The following is an 18,020-nucleotide window of genomic DNA, read 5'->3' as shown; positions in this document are numbered from 1 at the left end:
AAGGAGTTTGGCATCAAGATCTCCTGTGTGAATGTAGTGTTAAAGTTGTGGACTTGTCTGCAGATAGCCAAAGTAGAAATTGAAAAGTATATTAAAAAGGTCCTTACAATAGGATTAAAGTAAGGCGGTGAAATGAAATACAGGCACTAAGAGCTAATTTAGATACTAAGCTCCACCCATCAAGGTGGAGGTTGATATGAAAATGCCTCTGCCCTACCAGGGTCATTTATGAGGTCAACTTCTGTCTGAGTAATTTTTTTTGATTCTAGTAGATGGAGTGGGATTAAAGGAGGGTAAATAATGGTTGCAGACAAGTACCCTATTGCCCAGAAAGATTCAAGTGTTAAAAAATGCACAGAAATAAGTTACAGTGTTTTCCAATCCTGGTCCTCAAGTCACACTGCCCTGCATGTTTTAGGTATTTCCTTATTTCAGTCCGGCTGATTTCAATTGATAACTGATTAACAGGCGTTTGTTGAATTGCAACCAGTTGAATCAGGCACATTAAAGCACGGAAACCTCTAAAACATGTAGGACAGTGTCCCTTGAGGACCAGGGTTGGGAAACACTGAGTTAAGAGATCACAATAACCCTAGTCTTAAGAATAAACTTTGTTTTTTTGGCTTTTTCCCTTGAGATTTAACTGAACATGATGCTGCACTGAAGGTAGCTAAAAGTGAGCCATTTGAAATGCACATTTTTAGAAAACTATTCACAGAGGTAATGGGTTATGAGGGAACACAGCCTTTTTAATTTGACCACAAGAATTGCCCTCTGGTGGCCATCAGAAACAATAATCAATTACACATGTTACAGTAATTCAATTCATTAAATGTGTATTAGATGCTACACACCTTTACTGTTTACAGTGTTTGGTTCCAGCCTGAGACTACTATTCTGTTAGTATTAGCAGATTATCTAAAAGATTATCTTATCTTTTAAATTCAGACTTTGGCTTCAGTTTCATGATTCTTTGGATAATTTTAATGAGGTAAAGCCACTCTAACTCATTGCTTGGTGACATCCTACAGTGATTCATTGTGTCAGTCTTAAGAGAGAAAATGATGTATGTCTGAGTGTGCCAGCAACATGTCTAATTCTCTGGCAGTTTCTTCAGGACTCGAGAGGCCTGGGACTCATTTCTGACTGGCAAACTGCACCGATACTGCAGCATGTACACGAGCAAAGCCAACTACTGCCTGTCTTCTTTACACTTACTGTCCTTCCCATGACTCCCACATGTTTCTGTAAGAGACATGATTTGTCCATTTCTGTCATTTTTGTCAAATCCTATCTTTGTTTTCTAAACTATCATTGGATTTCAAACGGTACTTTCGTTCTGAATATGTCCTGCTCCTTCTTAAGAAGTAAGACTTCCCTGCTGAGTTTTACCACATCATAATGTTACCCCTTTAAGTCTTTCTCTTTCTTCTTTGACCACCAAAACACAAGACCAGATATTATCCCCAAACCAACCATATAAAATGATCATTATTTTAAGTCTACTTGAGCGCCTTGATTCCTCTAGTCAGGACTGCATGCGAGACCTCCCCCACAACGTGTGGTTTCTAAGAAACGTATGAATAATGTGTCTCCGTTTGTGCCTTCCTCGTTATCCTGCCCCTATTTCACTCTGAGCCTGTGTGTGCGGCTGACCTCAGTCAGCCCAGCAACAGGAAATGCTGTAGTGAAGCCAAATCTGCCCGTGAGTTATATATCCAAGGGAAGCCAAACTTGCTTCGAGTGTCTATTTCCTTGGCGCTTTTAGTGCCTTATGTTTTATTTGGATTCACATGCAACTGTTGAAGGACTTTTACTGCCTTATGTGGCTAATGTGACTTAAGGCTAATATAACTTTTTGAACTTTTGCAGCACGAACATATGTGCAGATAAACAAGAGATGTCACGACATAAGAGAGGTTACTTATTTTAAGAAACTGCAATAGAAGGCAGGTATCTAACATACTTTAATGCTAATTTTACACAAACATGCAATGCCTTTTATGAGTCTATACAACCGATTACATCCACATTCACAGTTTAATTTAGAAAAGCATATTATTTATAATGTGCCTCAGTTAACATGAGTCTTTTCTTATTTTTCTGTTCTGTCAGGTTTGTCAACAGCAAAGAGGAAGTTTGCAGACTCTCTCAACGACTTCAAATTCCAGTGTATTGGTGATGCTGAAACAGATGACGAGATATGCATTGGTGAGTGTGTTGAAATGTTACCCTAGACACCAGTGTGTCAGAAAAAGAATGCCTGTGAATGCACTCATGACAATGCTGTGTAGAAGAGAACAGGCATTTCAGGTCATTTTTAAAAGCCTCCTCATCTATTTTTTATTTTTCATCTGCAAAGATGTTTTCAGAATCCCTGATCTATTTTGGGATTAAACTTTGTCTATAGAAAACATTTAAACCAAACAAATGTTTTCATGATGTGAGAGTCTGTGGTACATTCCTTCCTGCTCAGAAGGATTTCAGCACCAAATATGTCTTCTAGAGCTCATGTCTGCAGATGGTATTGAGGGGTGTGGGAAGTCACTTTAAGTCTTCTTATTTATCTTAGAAATTCATCCTTTAAAATAGATGCAAATTGTTGTACATTTATTAATAATACATTTATTAATAAATTAATTAATATCTATTAATTTATCTTATTAAAAATAAATTAGTTCGGATCAAACAACAGATTTCACCCATTAAGAGTAAAACCTGATCCGAACCAAACAAGTTTGGATCAGAATAAATGAACTGCCCCTTTACACCGAGCAGCAATCTGACCCTCAAATACTCCTTCGAGGGTCAAATATTTTTTTATACCACTTTACTTTCCGTTTTAGATTTTAATTTAAAAAATACCTCATCCTTTTGCATTTTTGCTTTACCGTCCGGCAGAGGGCTACTGAATGCACACTGGCTCTCATGTCAGATTCTACTTTTCACATATTTGTTTCATAAACTCAGAGCTTTGCTCCTTTCCTGAGTTTTATTTCAGTTTTGAATTTTTAGTTACTCTATGTGACAGTTATCTGGTAGCAGTTTGTTTTTATTATGTCATAATAAGTTATTTCAAAGCTACACTTACTGACAAACGTCTTACCAAGAAACTAAAAGGATATGACTCACAAACAAACTAGTGGTGCGGTTTATTATGATATACTTACTGTCTATCTGAAGTCAAGTGAGATGCACAACATCTGTTCTTCCTTACCATTTTATAGCAAATGCAGCGTCACTTAATATCTTTCAAATTGACATTTCCTCTGCAGACTTAAAAGATTTCAAAAGTTATAGATTTTAACCCAAGAAAGTGAAAATCAAACTTTGATCTATCTTTTTTTAATTGCTAGAGCTTCAGACACAAATGTATGCAATGGAGAAACAAAGAAATAAGTCACTTTTTAAGAGTTGCAGACCTAAAGCTAACAGGCCTAATATCAATGTTGTGCTGAAGAATAAAACTATTAATTCCCAGTATTTATCTAGACAATTTCTGTTCAAACATCCTGCAGTAGGAGTGCCGGCGCCACACCCCTCTCATGACTGCCCGGCTCTGTCTGTGCAGGCCGCGACTCTGAGCTTCGCTCTGACCCACCCACTGCTGTTGTTTAACTATCCCCAGTTATCTTTCCTGAACAGCTTGACACTCAATTGGGCTGAACTGTTGTTTGTGTGGACTATTCATAGACATGTCAGAACTGATATTCTCCCTGCTATGGAGTCTGCTGCTGCAAGGTGATGCATAGTATGAAACAGGTGAAATTAAGATGTAGTTCTACATGACTGGATACAATATTTGTAAAATCTGACTGTAAAGCAGTAGTGATTGTAATTCCTGTGGAAGCTGTCATTTTCACAAGTACTCCTCCTTTCTGCACGTGCTCAGTATGAGATGAAGTGTGTCTGTGTTTGTATATGCGCTTGAAGTGTTAGACAGGCAGTGGCAACTCAAGTGGAAACTCTGACCCAAACAATGTAGGAGTGTCTCGCTTGCCAGTGATCCAGGAAACTGTGTTCACTGTGAAAACAGCAGACACAAACCCTCTGAAGAGGGATTTCATTCCCACTTAATTTATTGTCAAAATGAGTTTACAGAGTTTTCTGAAGGACCCATGATCAAGTACAAATTCCATTCAAACCCACCTTTTGGCTTTTGCCTGCACTTATATGAAAAGTAATCTCAACTGGATTGAATTAAAGTTTTGTTTCAAAGTAAGACCTCTTCTTGTTTTATTTATTGTTTTCATCTGTCTAATTTGTTGCTTTTATCAACTTGACTTTCCTCAGCCAAGTCACTTCAGGAGTTTGCAGCTGTCCTACAAAACCTGGAGGATGAAAGGACAAGGATGGTGAGTGACTAAAGCATTGATTATTTAAATACATATTAGGATATTTCTCTTTTGGGTTTTTTCCCTTTATTTGACATAAGAAAACCTTTGATCAAAACATGAAAACATGTTTAAATAAGGATTTGATTATATAATATCTTTAAGAAACTATCGATACTATCGATAGTATCTCATGATATTTTACATTAAATAATTTGTCTCTGATAGATTTTGTTAATGTTCTCTGAACTTGAACAGCTCTAGTTTGATAATTATTAATTAAGTTCATATCACACATGCCATTAGATATACTGCTGTTGAATGAGAGAAGATATCTGTGTGTGTCCACCCTTCTGTAGATCGAAAACGCCAACGATGTGTTGATTATTCCACTGGAGAGGTTTAGGAAAGAACAAATCAGTGCAGCCAAGGTAAGAGGAGCAACTCTGTACTGTCACAGGACCAGTCCCAGAAATGGACATACATGAGCTGTGAATGAGTATTGATGTGTTCACACTGCCAGTGAAACATTGATCAATAAACCTTTTTTTGTTGCTGTTGTAGCGGTTGGACAACACACAAAACTTTGATAGAGGTTGTATGCTTTTTAAAATAAATCTCACATAGCTCCCATATTTACAGGAAAATGTTTGAAATGTTTCATGTTTGTACTTGAGAAGGTAAAGGAAGATGGGAATAAAACTTGCTTATTAAAAGCTACAGTGAGAATTGACAAAGGTCTTACATAGTTCTGAGACGACAGGGGACAATCAGATTATTTTGAGTAAAATAACAGAGTAAACAAATGTTTTTTTACGCTAATTTTGCTACACTATTAAGGTGCCTGCTTGCCTGGATTCTACCTAGTAAATAAAGAAGGAACAAAAAACACTTCAAAATGTGTAAACCATATAAATTAATTTCATTTAACAAGTGTTCTACTAATACAAACATTACACTTTTGAAAACTCACCCTTTTCAGCATACTACATTTCATCACAGTTAAACTTAATTTATTCACTAGCATTATTATGAATGTTGAAATCTCTTCTTTCTTGTCATCCTTTCTTTTAATTGGAAGATGGATATTTTTACAGTACTGTAGTTTTTGCAGTGCAGCCTAAGTATTTAACTCCGCACAAGGTTTCCCTAGTTACAAAAGTTACTTTACTACACTACTCAGTGTGTCAACTACAACATGCATCATTTAATTGTAGCATGTTCCAATGCAGCACCAGTTAGCTGTATGCAAACTGAACTCAGAAAAAAAAGGCTTCAGAAACTTAGCACTTTATTTTGAATGTTGGAAAATTGTACTACAAGTATTAAAGCTGCACTCCTCATAGGTATACTACTTTTGGTAGAACTTGGTCAATATTCGGAGAACAGACAGACATGGATCCACTGCTGCCTCTGCCTCGCCATTAATCCCCTTTTAAAGGGGAAAAAAATCTTATATTGCAAGCAGGCATCTCAAATTTGATTTACAATATGATGAGTATGAACCAAAAAACAGTGCTGGCAGCTCCAGACCCAAAAATAGATCAGGGTTGTAAAAACAATTCCAACAATCCCCAAAACAGGAGCTTTTTTCAGGTTCAACACATTTTTAGTATTACCCCTCCCCTGTGTAGTAAATATGACAGATTGTAGTCTTCCTTTATTAGGTCATGGTAAGCTTGATCCATGCAGTTAGTAGCTGAAGGACCTAAATAAGCAGCAGCACAGATTTCCATAAAACATTGTTCGTAGTTCACAGTTGACCATTCCCATTGTTTTCAGTCATTGTCTGATCGTGACACAGTGATCGGATGTGCAGTCTCTAGGTCACAATGATAATCCTAGTTAAGCACTAAGTGAACTGGTAAAGTCTTTGTTTGACACAGTTTTTCCTACCTCTGAAGAAACAAATGTAAGCTGAAGACATAGTTCTAGTTGTACATCCTAACATTATTCCCAGATGAATTTGAGGGTCATGAAAATGTTACTGAAAACTGCTCTCAAACAGTTGTTTGTACATGATGTGCTGCTGGTAATATGGTGCCACTCTCTGTTCTCTTTTAACAATGCTTGAATTATTTACGTAAATACATTGAGAATCAATAATGAGCACAAACAAATATGTTGAGGGTAAATTACTGACCACTGAGGATAACCTATCCCTGCACATTAGACAATCTTCTTAATTTCCTGCTTTAATTGTGTTTATAAATAACTTGTACCTATGTGCAGCTCTTTGTTTAAACTGTGATTATTTCAGTGTTTTAATTAGTACACCTTTTCAGTTATTTTTCTTTTTTCAGCTTTCAGTCTGTTTGTGTAGGAGTTTCCCTAGGATCTTTCAGTTTGTCATAGTAATGTTTATCCATCTCAACTAATTTCTCCAAATCTCTGAGATCATGACTTCAGCTCTTATCCCAGAGCATGATGCTTTCTCCACTGTGCTTCATTGTGGATTTGGTGTTTTATGGTAAAGCACAATGTTGCTTTACACAGCATTTGGCACTGTGTCACAAAAGTTCTTGTTGGTTTTCATCAAACCATAACAAATTTTGGGAGATTTTAACCATGCGTTTGCGTTTTTTCTGGAATATAAAAGCTTCTGTCCTGCTTCTTTGTCAGGACACATGGGAAATACATCAGATTGTTGTCACATAAATACCACAACCTAGTGGGAAATAGCTGCAGGTCTTGTGGTGATGCTGTTTGTCTCTTGGCGGCCTCTTTGTCCCAATTGCCCTCAATTGTTTTGAAATTTCAACTGCATGTTTACACAAAAATATTTTAGTGGAATTATTGCAACAGTTTGTTTGGATTTGAAAAATAGGAACCCAGATATCCCATAAACTGTCTTTAAAACCTCCCCAACAAAATACCTGCTTAGTAAAATTAGATATATTTTAATTTTGTAAGATAAATAAGGTGAATGCTTGCCTGAACCTACAAAGTGTGATGGCTGTGTCTTATGGCTGTGTTGTGGGATTTCTGTGATTATTTACTTGGCATATTGAATCAGCGGTTTATGCCGTCATTGTAAATGTGATGAGTCAACTTAGTGCTGATGTTGGATTCTGTAAAGAAATATTTCTTGGCCCCGAAAGGTCACAACATCCTCATCTACTGTACCACACTGCCACCTGCTGGTGGGGAAAAAATAATACTTTTTTCTTCATCAAAATTCTTTAAGTATTGAAAAAGAACAGCAATCTGGCCTTTAGCTGGTTTTATTTAATTGCAGATGCTTCTTTATCTTTTACATAAAGCATGTGAAGTCTACAAAAAAGCCTTTCCAGAAGTTGGTTGCAGAGATAGTAATTTCAGACTCTACAGGGAATCAAGGAGGCAGACTTTGAACAGAGGCCTTGATATTTACAGTCGGACTCATCCTTCCTGATGTGCTCTGCAGCTGTTTTCTAATTCCCATCTGAACCAGTGGAAAGACCCAGCTGTTTGTCGCTTAGTTTGAAGACTTTCCCCCAGGATATTTAAACTCTGTGTCTACACCCAGCTTATTATCTGACCATGTGCCTTTGTCCTTGTGCTGAAATATTCTATTGTTTGATAAACAGCTGGGCTCCCACAGAGGACAGTCTGACTCTGAGTCCTTTAAAAAAATAAAAAAGGATATGTTCTATGTTGAGGAAAAAACCTTTAGAAATGTTTAGGCTCTTTGCTCATAAAACAGCTGAACAGCTGCTGCTTCTTCCTACTTTTATTATTAATATTATTGAGGGTTGTATATATGTCGACTGTGCCAATGAAAGATTAGTCTAATGCTCTTTGCAAATACCAGAAAGCTTATTCTGTTATTGACTCTTGATTGCTGGTATTTATTCAGTTGGATGATTAAAGTTTGAGGAAACTCAACACTCCAACACAACTTATCCAACACTAGCTGATCTACTTCTTTTGAGTGGAAAGTTGACATTTTGGAGGAGCAAGTTCCATCTGAATTGAGATTATTAAAGTTTTGCTGGTTGCAGAATCTTATCTTGAGAAAGGACTCAGATGGTTTTTAATGGGTACAGCAACTCAAATCTGTGGCTCAACCCACAAAAGCATTTTTCTTACAAATATAGTACCATTTAAGGGGAAATATACAAGATTTCCAATATAGTGCAGGAAACTTCTTTTGTTGTTATTACACATTGTTTGTGTGACGCTTCTTGAGGCTTTTCCTCTATTGGAAAAGGGGATCATCAATAAAGATATATTGATTGAAAAACTTAATTGTGTTGTATTCTGTGTGGCAGGAAGCCAAGAAGAAATATGACAAAGAGACAGAGAAATATTGTGGAGTGCTAGAGAAGCATTTGAGCCTTTCAGCAAAGAAAAAAGAGTCCCATCTACATGAAGTAAGGACATTTATCTGCCTCTACATCTCATAAGTTTCTCCTTCTGTCCCTGTGATTTACCACTTGTATGCATTTAATTTTGTGTTTTAGGCGGATAACCAGGTGGATCACGTGAGGCAGCATTTCTACGAAGTTTCTCTGGAGTATGTCTTTAAGGTGCAAGAGGTCCAAGAGAGGAAGATGTTTGACTTTGTGGAGCCTGTAAGATAACACCACATTTTGTTATTATACCTGTTCCTTTAATTCATCTGCTGAATGGTTTGCATTACACCTTGATGTGTCTTATTTTGTTATCAAACAATGATTGAGTTTTAGTTGAGGGCATCTCAACTGTGGTTTTTGAGGATATAAAAGAAAGTTGTTGCCCACATTGCTAAGAACATTTTTTTTTTTTTTTTTCCTGCCTGGTCATATTATTCCCTCTTTGTTGTTGTTGTTGGGCTTTGTTTCAGCTGCTGGCATTTCTTCAAGGCCTGTTCACCTACTATCATCATGGCTATGAGTTAGCAAAGGACTTCAACCACTTCAAAACTGATCTCACTATCAGCATACAGAACGTAAGAACCCAAAAACAAACAAATTAGACTTTTGTTTAAATGTAGTTGGGAATACAGATCAATTGAAATCCTTTTTGTGTTGATTGATGCCATTGTTTCCAGCTGTTTTGTGTCCTACAAGCTGTTATTACTTGTTATGCCATAACTTTGGAAGTTATGCCATAACAAAGCTATATTTGTTTCAAGATAAAATAGATACAAACCTGGCTTACCTAACTTTAGCAGGAGAAAACTAGGGTTAAATAAAATGTAACTTTCTCCTACAAAGACAGTCTGATCTAAAAGTTAACATTATCTCAAGAGAACAAAAAAGGAGTTTAAACCTTCACAATCAGTGAGGATATATGTCATTCAACTGGACAAAGATCTATTTGAATGTCCTTTACATGCAGCTTCTTAAATAGGATTCTACTAATTGGTCTCAGAGGAGCAGGAGTCTGGAACAAAACACAAAGTGTTACTTCATGTCAACACAAGCGTACACTTTGGAGATCTAAGAGCTAGAAACACTAACTGAGAAATTTAAATTGGCCCAAAACTATGGTAAGTGAAACAGACATTATTAAGGAGGTATGAAAGACAAAAATGTCAAATTTAATAAAAGGCATAAATGTAACTATTAGTAGTTAAATAATCCTAATCCTATAGAGGTTTTTTTCTATTTCTTAAGACGTTTTGCAAATTCAATACTTGACAATTCTACAAAGATTTTCAGTTAGCAAATATTAGTTATATTACTCTAATATTACTGACAGGAGCAAATTTTCTGTTTAGAAATTATTTAGAATGTGATTCTGCCTGTGTGAAGGTTTCTGTTGGCATAATTTGATAGAAAACAAATCAGGTAATGTGTAATCAGAACGGATTTTGCTTCTTGTACTTGTGCGTACAGACAAGGAACCGTTTTGAGAGCACAAGGTCTGAGGTTGAGAGTCTGATGAGGAAGATGAAGGAGAACCCTCATGAGCACAAGAGTGTCAGCCAGCACACCATGGAGGGCTACTTGTTCGTGCTGGAGAAGCGTGAGTAGAAGCCCACCTTGGTTTCTGCTTACAGAAACCACCTTGTATCTGTGACCTGACAGCAGCAAAGGATTCATGTGGTTTCCATGGTAGCACATTTTATCCCTGTACCTGGGCCTACTCAGCTTTTTTTTTGCTGCTATTGTTTTACTTCTGTCCATCTGTATCTCTTTGACCTTTTCTCTTTATTGCTCCATCCTCTTTCCTGTCTGGTGCAATCATTCATCATCTGAGCTCTTGTTCTTTATTTCTCAGGTCCCTTTGTTTCTACGTGGGTGAAGTACTACTGCACTTACCACCGTGAGCCCAAGAAGTTCGCCATGGTTGTGTTTGACCCCAAATCAGGGGGCAAAATGGTGAGTGTGTCACTCACCAATCAGGGTTCTTGTCCTCATTTTAAACCGCATTCTGTAATTTGTTATGTGATAGATAAACACAAAGTAGCATTTCACTTTGAAGCATAAAAAAATTTAGCAAGAAATTTTCAGTCAGAAATATAGTGTGTCAATTAATGTGCAGCTTCAGAAAGAGCAAATGATTCGTTTTACTTCATCAAGCTAAACTCCATCACCATGTGAAATGTTTGTTTAGTTGAAATACCTGTTTGTGTGAATGTTATTGTTGTACTACAGTGCTGTGCTTTTCCTCTCTTTTTTTATTGATCAGGGTGAGGAGGAGAGTTTCATCCTGAAGTCGTGCACCAGGAGGAAGACGGAGTCCATAGAAAAGAGGTTCTGTTTTGATGTTGAGGCCATGGACAGGTTAGAGAGTTTGTTGTTTGATCACCTGCTTCATCTTTTTAATTGACAAGATACTGAAACCATTTTCCTTTCACCTACTCATCTATTATCATGTTACATTATTTATACTGACAAGTGGCTCTAAAACAACTTAAAATATCATTGAAACATTTATTTAGTTTAACAATTTAGTTCAAAAGGTAAAATTATGTAAACAACCTGAAATAACTAGGGTTTATTTCTGCCAGGTTTAATGGTTTTACTCATAGATGCAAAAACAAATAAAAAAGGGAATATTTCATATTTTTTCCCAAATTCTTGATTGATATTAGCTCCAAAATTGTGTTAAACCTGCAGTAATACCTGTTGGCCGTGTACCTTTTTCTACAACACTTTTTCCTTCCACTCATCTCTCCATTAATATCCTTGAATGCAGCACTCTGTGAACAACCTGCTTCAGTAGCAGTGACTGTTTGTGACTTTTCAAACATAGTTTTTCACCTGAAATCACAAAAATCATTCACATTTTCTAAGAAACAGAATATTGGGATTCATTTTGACCTAGGATAATGTAATCTAACAAAAGTAAACGCTTAAAAGTATAGATTGTTTTGTTGAATCTTTGTAAAAGAGTTTAACATTTTTAATTGATTTGATTAATTAACCTATTGATGTTCTTATTTATTGAGCTGAACCTGTATATTAGATCAACACAATTTAACAAAGCAGATTCCCAACATTAGGTTTTGCAGTGTTGTAATTTGCCCCCACAGACACATGAGGGTGCCATTGGCTTAATTAAGAAGAAACCTGTTGGCTCTCTGTCTGTGCAGTTCTTTTTCTAGCTCTTCCACATTTTTCTCTACATTACCTCCTCATCCTCTTTTTTGCATTTGTTGCCCTTTAAGTCTTTTTGATTGGTGTTTTCATACTGTTTTTACATTTTAAAAAGCATAAATGCTTCTAAAAGAAGAGTATTCTGTCTCTTGTGACTTAACAACTTTTTGAAAAAGCTTTGAAGTGTACAAACTGATGATATATTTTCCAAGTTTTTCACCTTTAATTTCCACCACTATTAGAACAGGCTGAGAAGTTTTTCTTACTTAGCAGCAGAGGCTGCAGGATGTGTTTGTGCTTTCTGGCCAGAGTGCGTCTGGATGAGTGATGTCCTTTTTCGGGGCAGTGGATCATGATTGGCGCAGAGCGTGGGAGCAAGAAGAAGATGAATGTTCTTGTGCTGACAGAGTGACTAGGATCGATTGTGAACTTGTAAGAAGGCAGAGGCAGACTTAGCTAATGAGACTGTTTTAATGACCGAGATGTGAGAACACACAATGAATGCCTCTCCTCTCAGAATGATTCGTCTTTTCTTTGTGGATTAATACATTTTTGCTAGCTGATAAATTTTTCAGGGAACATCCATCATCTGCCAATGATCCTTTTATGGGGAAAAATCTGATCCGAGCAGCTGATCATCAGATTTCAGCAGATTAGAATCAGAACTCTGGCACATGCAACAGAACACGTTTCACACTTGGGAGGGGGAAAATATCTAATTTTCATATTCAAATCAGTCTGAAAGTTTTTTGATTTTTTTTTTTACTACTACAGGGTTGGCAAATAAAATGTAATAATTACAGGTATACTTTAATATTAAGGCATTTGTTCTTGTGCAAAATGTGGTATTACGAATTGCTTCTTCATGTGCATTTGGAAATTTGTTGATCTCTAACAAAGAGCCTCAAACAGAAAATGTTTGCCACTTACCATAAAATTTAAAACGCTAATGTCCCTTTTGGGTGTGTGTGCGTGTGTGTGTGTGTGTGTGTGTGTGTGTGTGCAGACAAGGCATAATCACCATGCAGGCTCTGTCAGAGGAGGATCGCAGGTTGTGGATGGAGGCTATGGATGGTAGAGAACCGGTAAGTTGCCATGGTTACCAGTTTGCGCTTATATGACGAAGACAAACAGTGATGGAGACAAAGGAGGAGAGAAGGGGACATCATGTCCTCTGAGCTTTTGTGCAACTTTTTCACATGTACAACAAATGGTTTAGTTTAGGCTTACAAACTTTACGTTTTGCTCATTTGAACTGTTTTAGTGCTGCTCTCTGCGCCCACATTCAGAACTGTTCATGTCTCGACACTTCCCTCATGTCCGCATGCAAACGGGCAAAGGTAATTGACACCACGCAAGCTGGAACATGCAGCTGCAGAACTCAGGCGACCCGTTGTAAAATAAAATATGCTTGTGTTTTCTGCCTCATCTGTAACGCCACCTTTGGTGTTCAGACATGTTTGTTTTGTAACTGTTAGAGTTTAATCAGTTCAATCTGATTGAGCATTACAGCAGGATAAGGCCACCCTTGAAAAAGAAGTTCTTAACATGAGCTTTATGTTCAAATTTGTATCCATTTATTAAAAAGGCTTTAATAATTTAGTTCAGCTTTGCTTATTTGTGTCTATTCAGCTTTGTATGTTACAGTCAAAACTTTCAGTCTGTAGATGGGCAAAACTTGTAGCCATACCCCAAAGGATGTGCAGCTGCAATTACAGCAGAGTATGCTATGTATTGATTCGAGGCGAACCTAAATATAATTGCATGTCACACTTCTTTTTATGTGTATTTATAGAAGTGTTGAAAACCACGCGTCATTTATGCCTCACCTCGCCATTATCCACTGCTTTGTGATAGTAAATCCCTCTTAAGTACACGTATGTTTGCGGAAAATGTTCAAGGGGTGTGAAAATGTTTTCAACGGCCTTTGAAACTTGAAAGTTTGAAATTGCTGACTTAAACCCTTTTTGGGCTGCCCTTCCCCCATAATGTGGGCTGTGTACACAATAATATCCTTGGAATACTTTTCAGAACATTTATTCAACACATATTCGCATGGATGTGACCTCATTACTGCAGATAAAACACTGATTATTGTTTTCATGAGTCACATTAGTATCTCAACCTCTTTTTTGAGATAAAACCAGAAACTGTCAAATTTTTGCCTTTGTAAAAACATAAACCATTTAAGTGCATAAATACTCAACCTCGAGCGTAACTTATTTATCAAATAAAAAAAATGTTTTATGAATAAAAGTCCTTTAATTGACACACAAAAGCAATCATTTTCTATTTTTTTTGTGCAGATATGGCTAATTGGATTTACAGGGTGTTCTAAAACCAAATTAAATGTGATGTCTGGATGCATTTTCCCAATAGCATATACAGATTAATAACCTGTTAAAGATTTTCTATTTGTGCCAAGAGGGAAAGTTTGGTAGAGAAAGTTTCATTCATGAGGAAGAATAACTTTTTCTCTATTGTTCTTTTTTGTTTTCAGGTGTACAATCTCAACAAAGACAGCCAAACTGAAGGCAGTGAGTAGATCAGTTTAAACATTTATTTATACAAAGGGTTTAGAGCAGGGGTGTCAAGCTCCAGTCCTCAAGGGCCGCTGTCCTGCAGTTTTTAGATGTGCCACAGGTACAAAACACTGGAATGAAATGGCTTAATTACCTCCTCCTTGTGTAGATCAGTTCTCCAAAGCCTTGCTAATGACCTAATTATACTATTCAGGTGTGGTGCAGCGGAGGCACATCTAAAAGTTGCAGGACAGCGGCCCTCGAGGACTGCAGTTTGACACCCCTGGTTTAGAGATTAAAATATTTGAACTGGAAACACATTTTTAACCATGATGCAGTGTCTTCTCATGTCTAAACAAACATGTTGAAAAACACAGTTCAGTTGTGAGAAAAGAACCTATCAGAGCCTTTCAGCTGACCTCAGGGTGGGATTTAGACATGTTCTCCTGAACTCAATGGTTGCTTTGTCCATTTGTCAGAACACATCTGGGTTTTGCTCAGTTGTGAACCCTAGAAGTGGAGTTGGTGTGCATAAAATTTGCCTATAAGATATATGGAGAATTCTTAAATGTATGACAGAGAAAGTGGACCCAATAAGCAAAGGTAACGTTATTAGAGTAATGTTTGTTTTTTTTACATACCTAAAAAAAATTCCTATATACTAAACATTCTTATAGTTTTGAGATCACCATATATAAATGAAGCAAACTAAAAAAATGCTATTAATTTAGGGAGAGCAAAGTTTTGGAGTAAAGTAAAACCAAAACATATGATGTGATGACAGATGAGTGCTAAAGAGTAAAAGGAAATAGGTGACCATTGATGCCTTTCTCATGTGGGGATGTTTAATCTGGTCAGATTAAGTTCCTGGACGGATTAAAACTGAGATGGATGGCCTGCCGGAATACTACAATTGAACAGATTTTTGATTTTCCTAAAAATATTTAGGAATGTAATTAACTTTTTGCATCTGTCCAACTCTCTTAAGTTTCAAATCAAGCTCTTAGCTCAAAAGAAAAGCTTGAAAAGAGAAGAAATGTTTTCAAAGTGTATAAAAATCTAAAGTAGGAAGAGCCTGTCATCATGTATTTTTTTATAAGCTGCTAATCGCCTCATGATCTTTGTTTGTCTCTCATCAACAGTGGCCCAGCTGGATGTTACTGGGTTCAATGTCATGAAAAAATTCATCTACGCTGTGGAAACTCGAGGTATAATGTTAACGGTATATCTGGTTGATCTCCTGCTTCATTCATGTGGTTTATTTTACTTTTGCATATATTTAGCTGACATCTGCTTGCCCCAGTTGGCATGGGATTCTTTTATTTTATGTTTATTTAAGGAAAGTGTTTTATGTAAAAATCCATTTATAAAATTTTGTTGTCTAAGGTAGCTCTGAGAAGTCTTAGAAAAGGGATACAACTTTGTAAATCGTTCCTCCGTTATATTTGGTGCAGATGATCCATTTACTGGGCCTTTCATCAAGCTGTACCAAAACAGACGTAACTGTCAAACAAAACCAAACAATGAAAATAAAATGTCCATGAACCGGTACGCACTGAGGGAATTAATACTGTGGACTTGATCCAGGTATACTTACAGAATGACACTATATATGTAAATATTGGTGTTTCTATTGGTGGAATAACACTTTTATGTACTTTAATTGGCATCCTTGACATTGCAAGCCATGTTGAAAAAGTTTACGTCGTCTAGCACAAATAAAATTGAAGCTGCCACCTTATGAGTCTCTTTGATGTTTCTGGACACTCCCGGCCTTCAAATGTTCCCCTAAAATGTCACAGTAAAGGTCTGCATGTTAAAAAAAACACCACCTTATTTCATCCAATCCCTTACAGGATCTGTTGCTGCTTTCTTTTTGCTCTTCACTCTTCAGGAGATACATTCACACTGTTATGATTATGTCATTTATTATTTAAGTAATTTCAGTTTGGATGGTGAAATGCGGCAAAATGTACTAATAAAGTAATTTATTACAATAAATTCTGACTGGCCTTGTTTAGACTCATCACAATATTGCCTTACCAGCCCCCTCCACATGGGGCAACCCAATGTGAAGATCAAAGCTGTAAATGGGGTGTGTTTAATAAATGCTACTGAGATTCAGCTAAAATTGGGTACTTTCACCTTGTTACTAAATATTGAGCTCTTCAACAGCAACCTCTCCAAATTAGTTTGTGAATCAAAGTATGAATATCTGGAGAAGCCCCTCATGCTCACTGTTAGGCACGGTGTAGAGTAAATCATACTGTGGGCCTGTTTCTGTTCCCTTGGCTCTAATAAATTACATATTTATTTTGTTCTTGTATGAGATTATGGGTCCAACTATTCGTGAAGGATACTGTACCTTAAATTTAATTATAAAATAGAAAAAAATATAGTTTTTTGTATTTCAGTTCAATACATCAGATCTACTCAAGAACGGTCAAGCTTCTATATTCCTTATTTAATAATTACCTAAAATATCTTCAGTATAACTTCCTTATTTCATCTCTGCGTCTTCAGGTATTGATGAGCAGGGTCTGTACAGAATCGTGAAGCTCCAAAGTACAAAAACTACTGAGCCTGACTATAGGTAAACACTGAAACACACACATTCAAGCATGTACAAGTCCATTTAGGGGAAACTGAGTCATATTTTTGTATTTCAGATCCTAAGACGTGTGCTGACGTGGAGCTGGACAACCCAGAGTGGGAGATTAAAACAATAACGAGTGCCATCAAACATTATCTGAGGTGTGTGTGGCTCATTTCATGTATATCTCTTTAATAACTGGACACTCTGCTTGATTCATCTCTTAAGGAGGCAGACTATTTTAACTGCTTTATTATTTGAGTAGATATTAGTTTACGTGACATCTGTTTTCCAGGATGCTTCCTGCTCCTCTCATGACGTACCAGTACCAGAGGAGTTTCATCAAAGCCGCCAGTAAGTCTCTTCTTATTGTGCACCTCATTTGCCTCCCAAATGCTCATGAAAACAGGACAGACAGCTATTCATAAAAAGGATACACAAAGTCCTACAAAGAGTTTTTGGTTTGTTGCTGATTTCAGATGAAATCCTCTTGAATCGTCCCAGACAGTTTTGGTACGGATTAAGCATGGATTTCAATATTTTCATTGTAATATGTGAGTTTTTATGATGAGTTTAAAACACAACAGCATCTGAACCAGCATATGAATGAGATAAATGGGGATTATTTTAGCCTTCTGGGTCTTTTTTTTGTGTGATGTCTGTGACCCAGATTGCCTCCAGCCTGCGTGTGTGTGCTTGTGCGGATGAGAAGTATACAGATTCAAATTTGACATGAAGGACGAAAGCTACGGGTTACTGAACGTAATGGTACAAACTTGCTGAAGTCTATTTTTTGGGGTAATTTATTGCAAAAGCCCAACTTAAAAAAATTCTGAGTTTCATATGTAGAGTGTCTATTGAAGGAAAAAAAAAACTTGGCTTATTCTGCTTTTTAAAAGATTGATTATCTCAAGTGTCCAACAGCCAAAGCAGTCGTTTCAGGCCAGTGCATTCCTCGCCTGCTGCTGCTGGGATACAAAATAAACTCTTACAAGCAGAGGCTGGTCCACATTTTCTTCCTCAAGTCATCAGAACCATCAGATCCGTTTGGATTTTTAAA

At 36.8% G+C, this 18,020-nt stretch overlaps 1 protein-coding gene across 1 annotated transcript in view; it reads left to right on the top strand.

Moving 5' to 3' along the window:
- Positions 1 to 18,020, top strand: part of LOC122832769 (rho GTPase-activating protein 26-like) — a 75,564-nt gene that overhangs the window by 42,684 nt on the left and 14,860 nt on the right. Inside the window, 16 exon segments of the mRNA XM_044119852.1 lie at positions 2,116 to 2,211; positions 4,294 to 4,355; positions 4,694 to 4,765; positions 8,588 to 8,689; positions 8,780 to 8,890; positions 9,142 to 9,246; positions 10,139 to 10,268; positions 10,524 to 10,624; positions 10,935 to 11,029; positions 12,852 to 12,930; positions 14,346 to 14,382; positions 15,510 to 15,575; positions 16,891 to 16,921; positions 16,923 to 16,960; positions 17,037 to 17,121; positions 17,256 to 17,314. Coding sequence (XP_043975787.1) covers positions 2,116 to 2,211; positions 4,294 to 4,355; positions 4,694 to 4,765; positions 8,588 to 8,689; positions 8,780 to 8,890; positions 9,142 to 9,246; positions 10,139 to 10,268; positions 10,524 to 10,624; positions 10,935 to 11,029; positions 12,852 to 12,930; positions 14,346 to 14,382; positions 15,510 to 15,575; positions 16,891 to 16,921; positions 16,923 to 16,960; positions 17,037 to 17,121; positions 17,256 to 17,314 — 1,269 coding nt within the window.

The sequence above is a fragment of the Gambusia affinis genome, linkage group LG01, assembly GCF_019740435.1.
Source record: "Gambusia affinis linkage group LG01, SWU_Gaff_1.0, whole genome shotgun sequence".
NCBI classification, from domain to species: Eukaryota; Metazoa; Chordata; class Actinopteri; order Cyprinodontiformes; family Poeciliidae; genus Gambusia; species Gambusia affinis.
The sequence above is the reverse complement of the archived record's forward strand: the minus strand, read 5'-3'. Positions and strand labels throughout refer to the sequence as shown.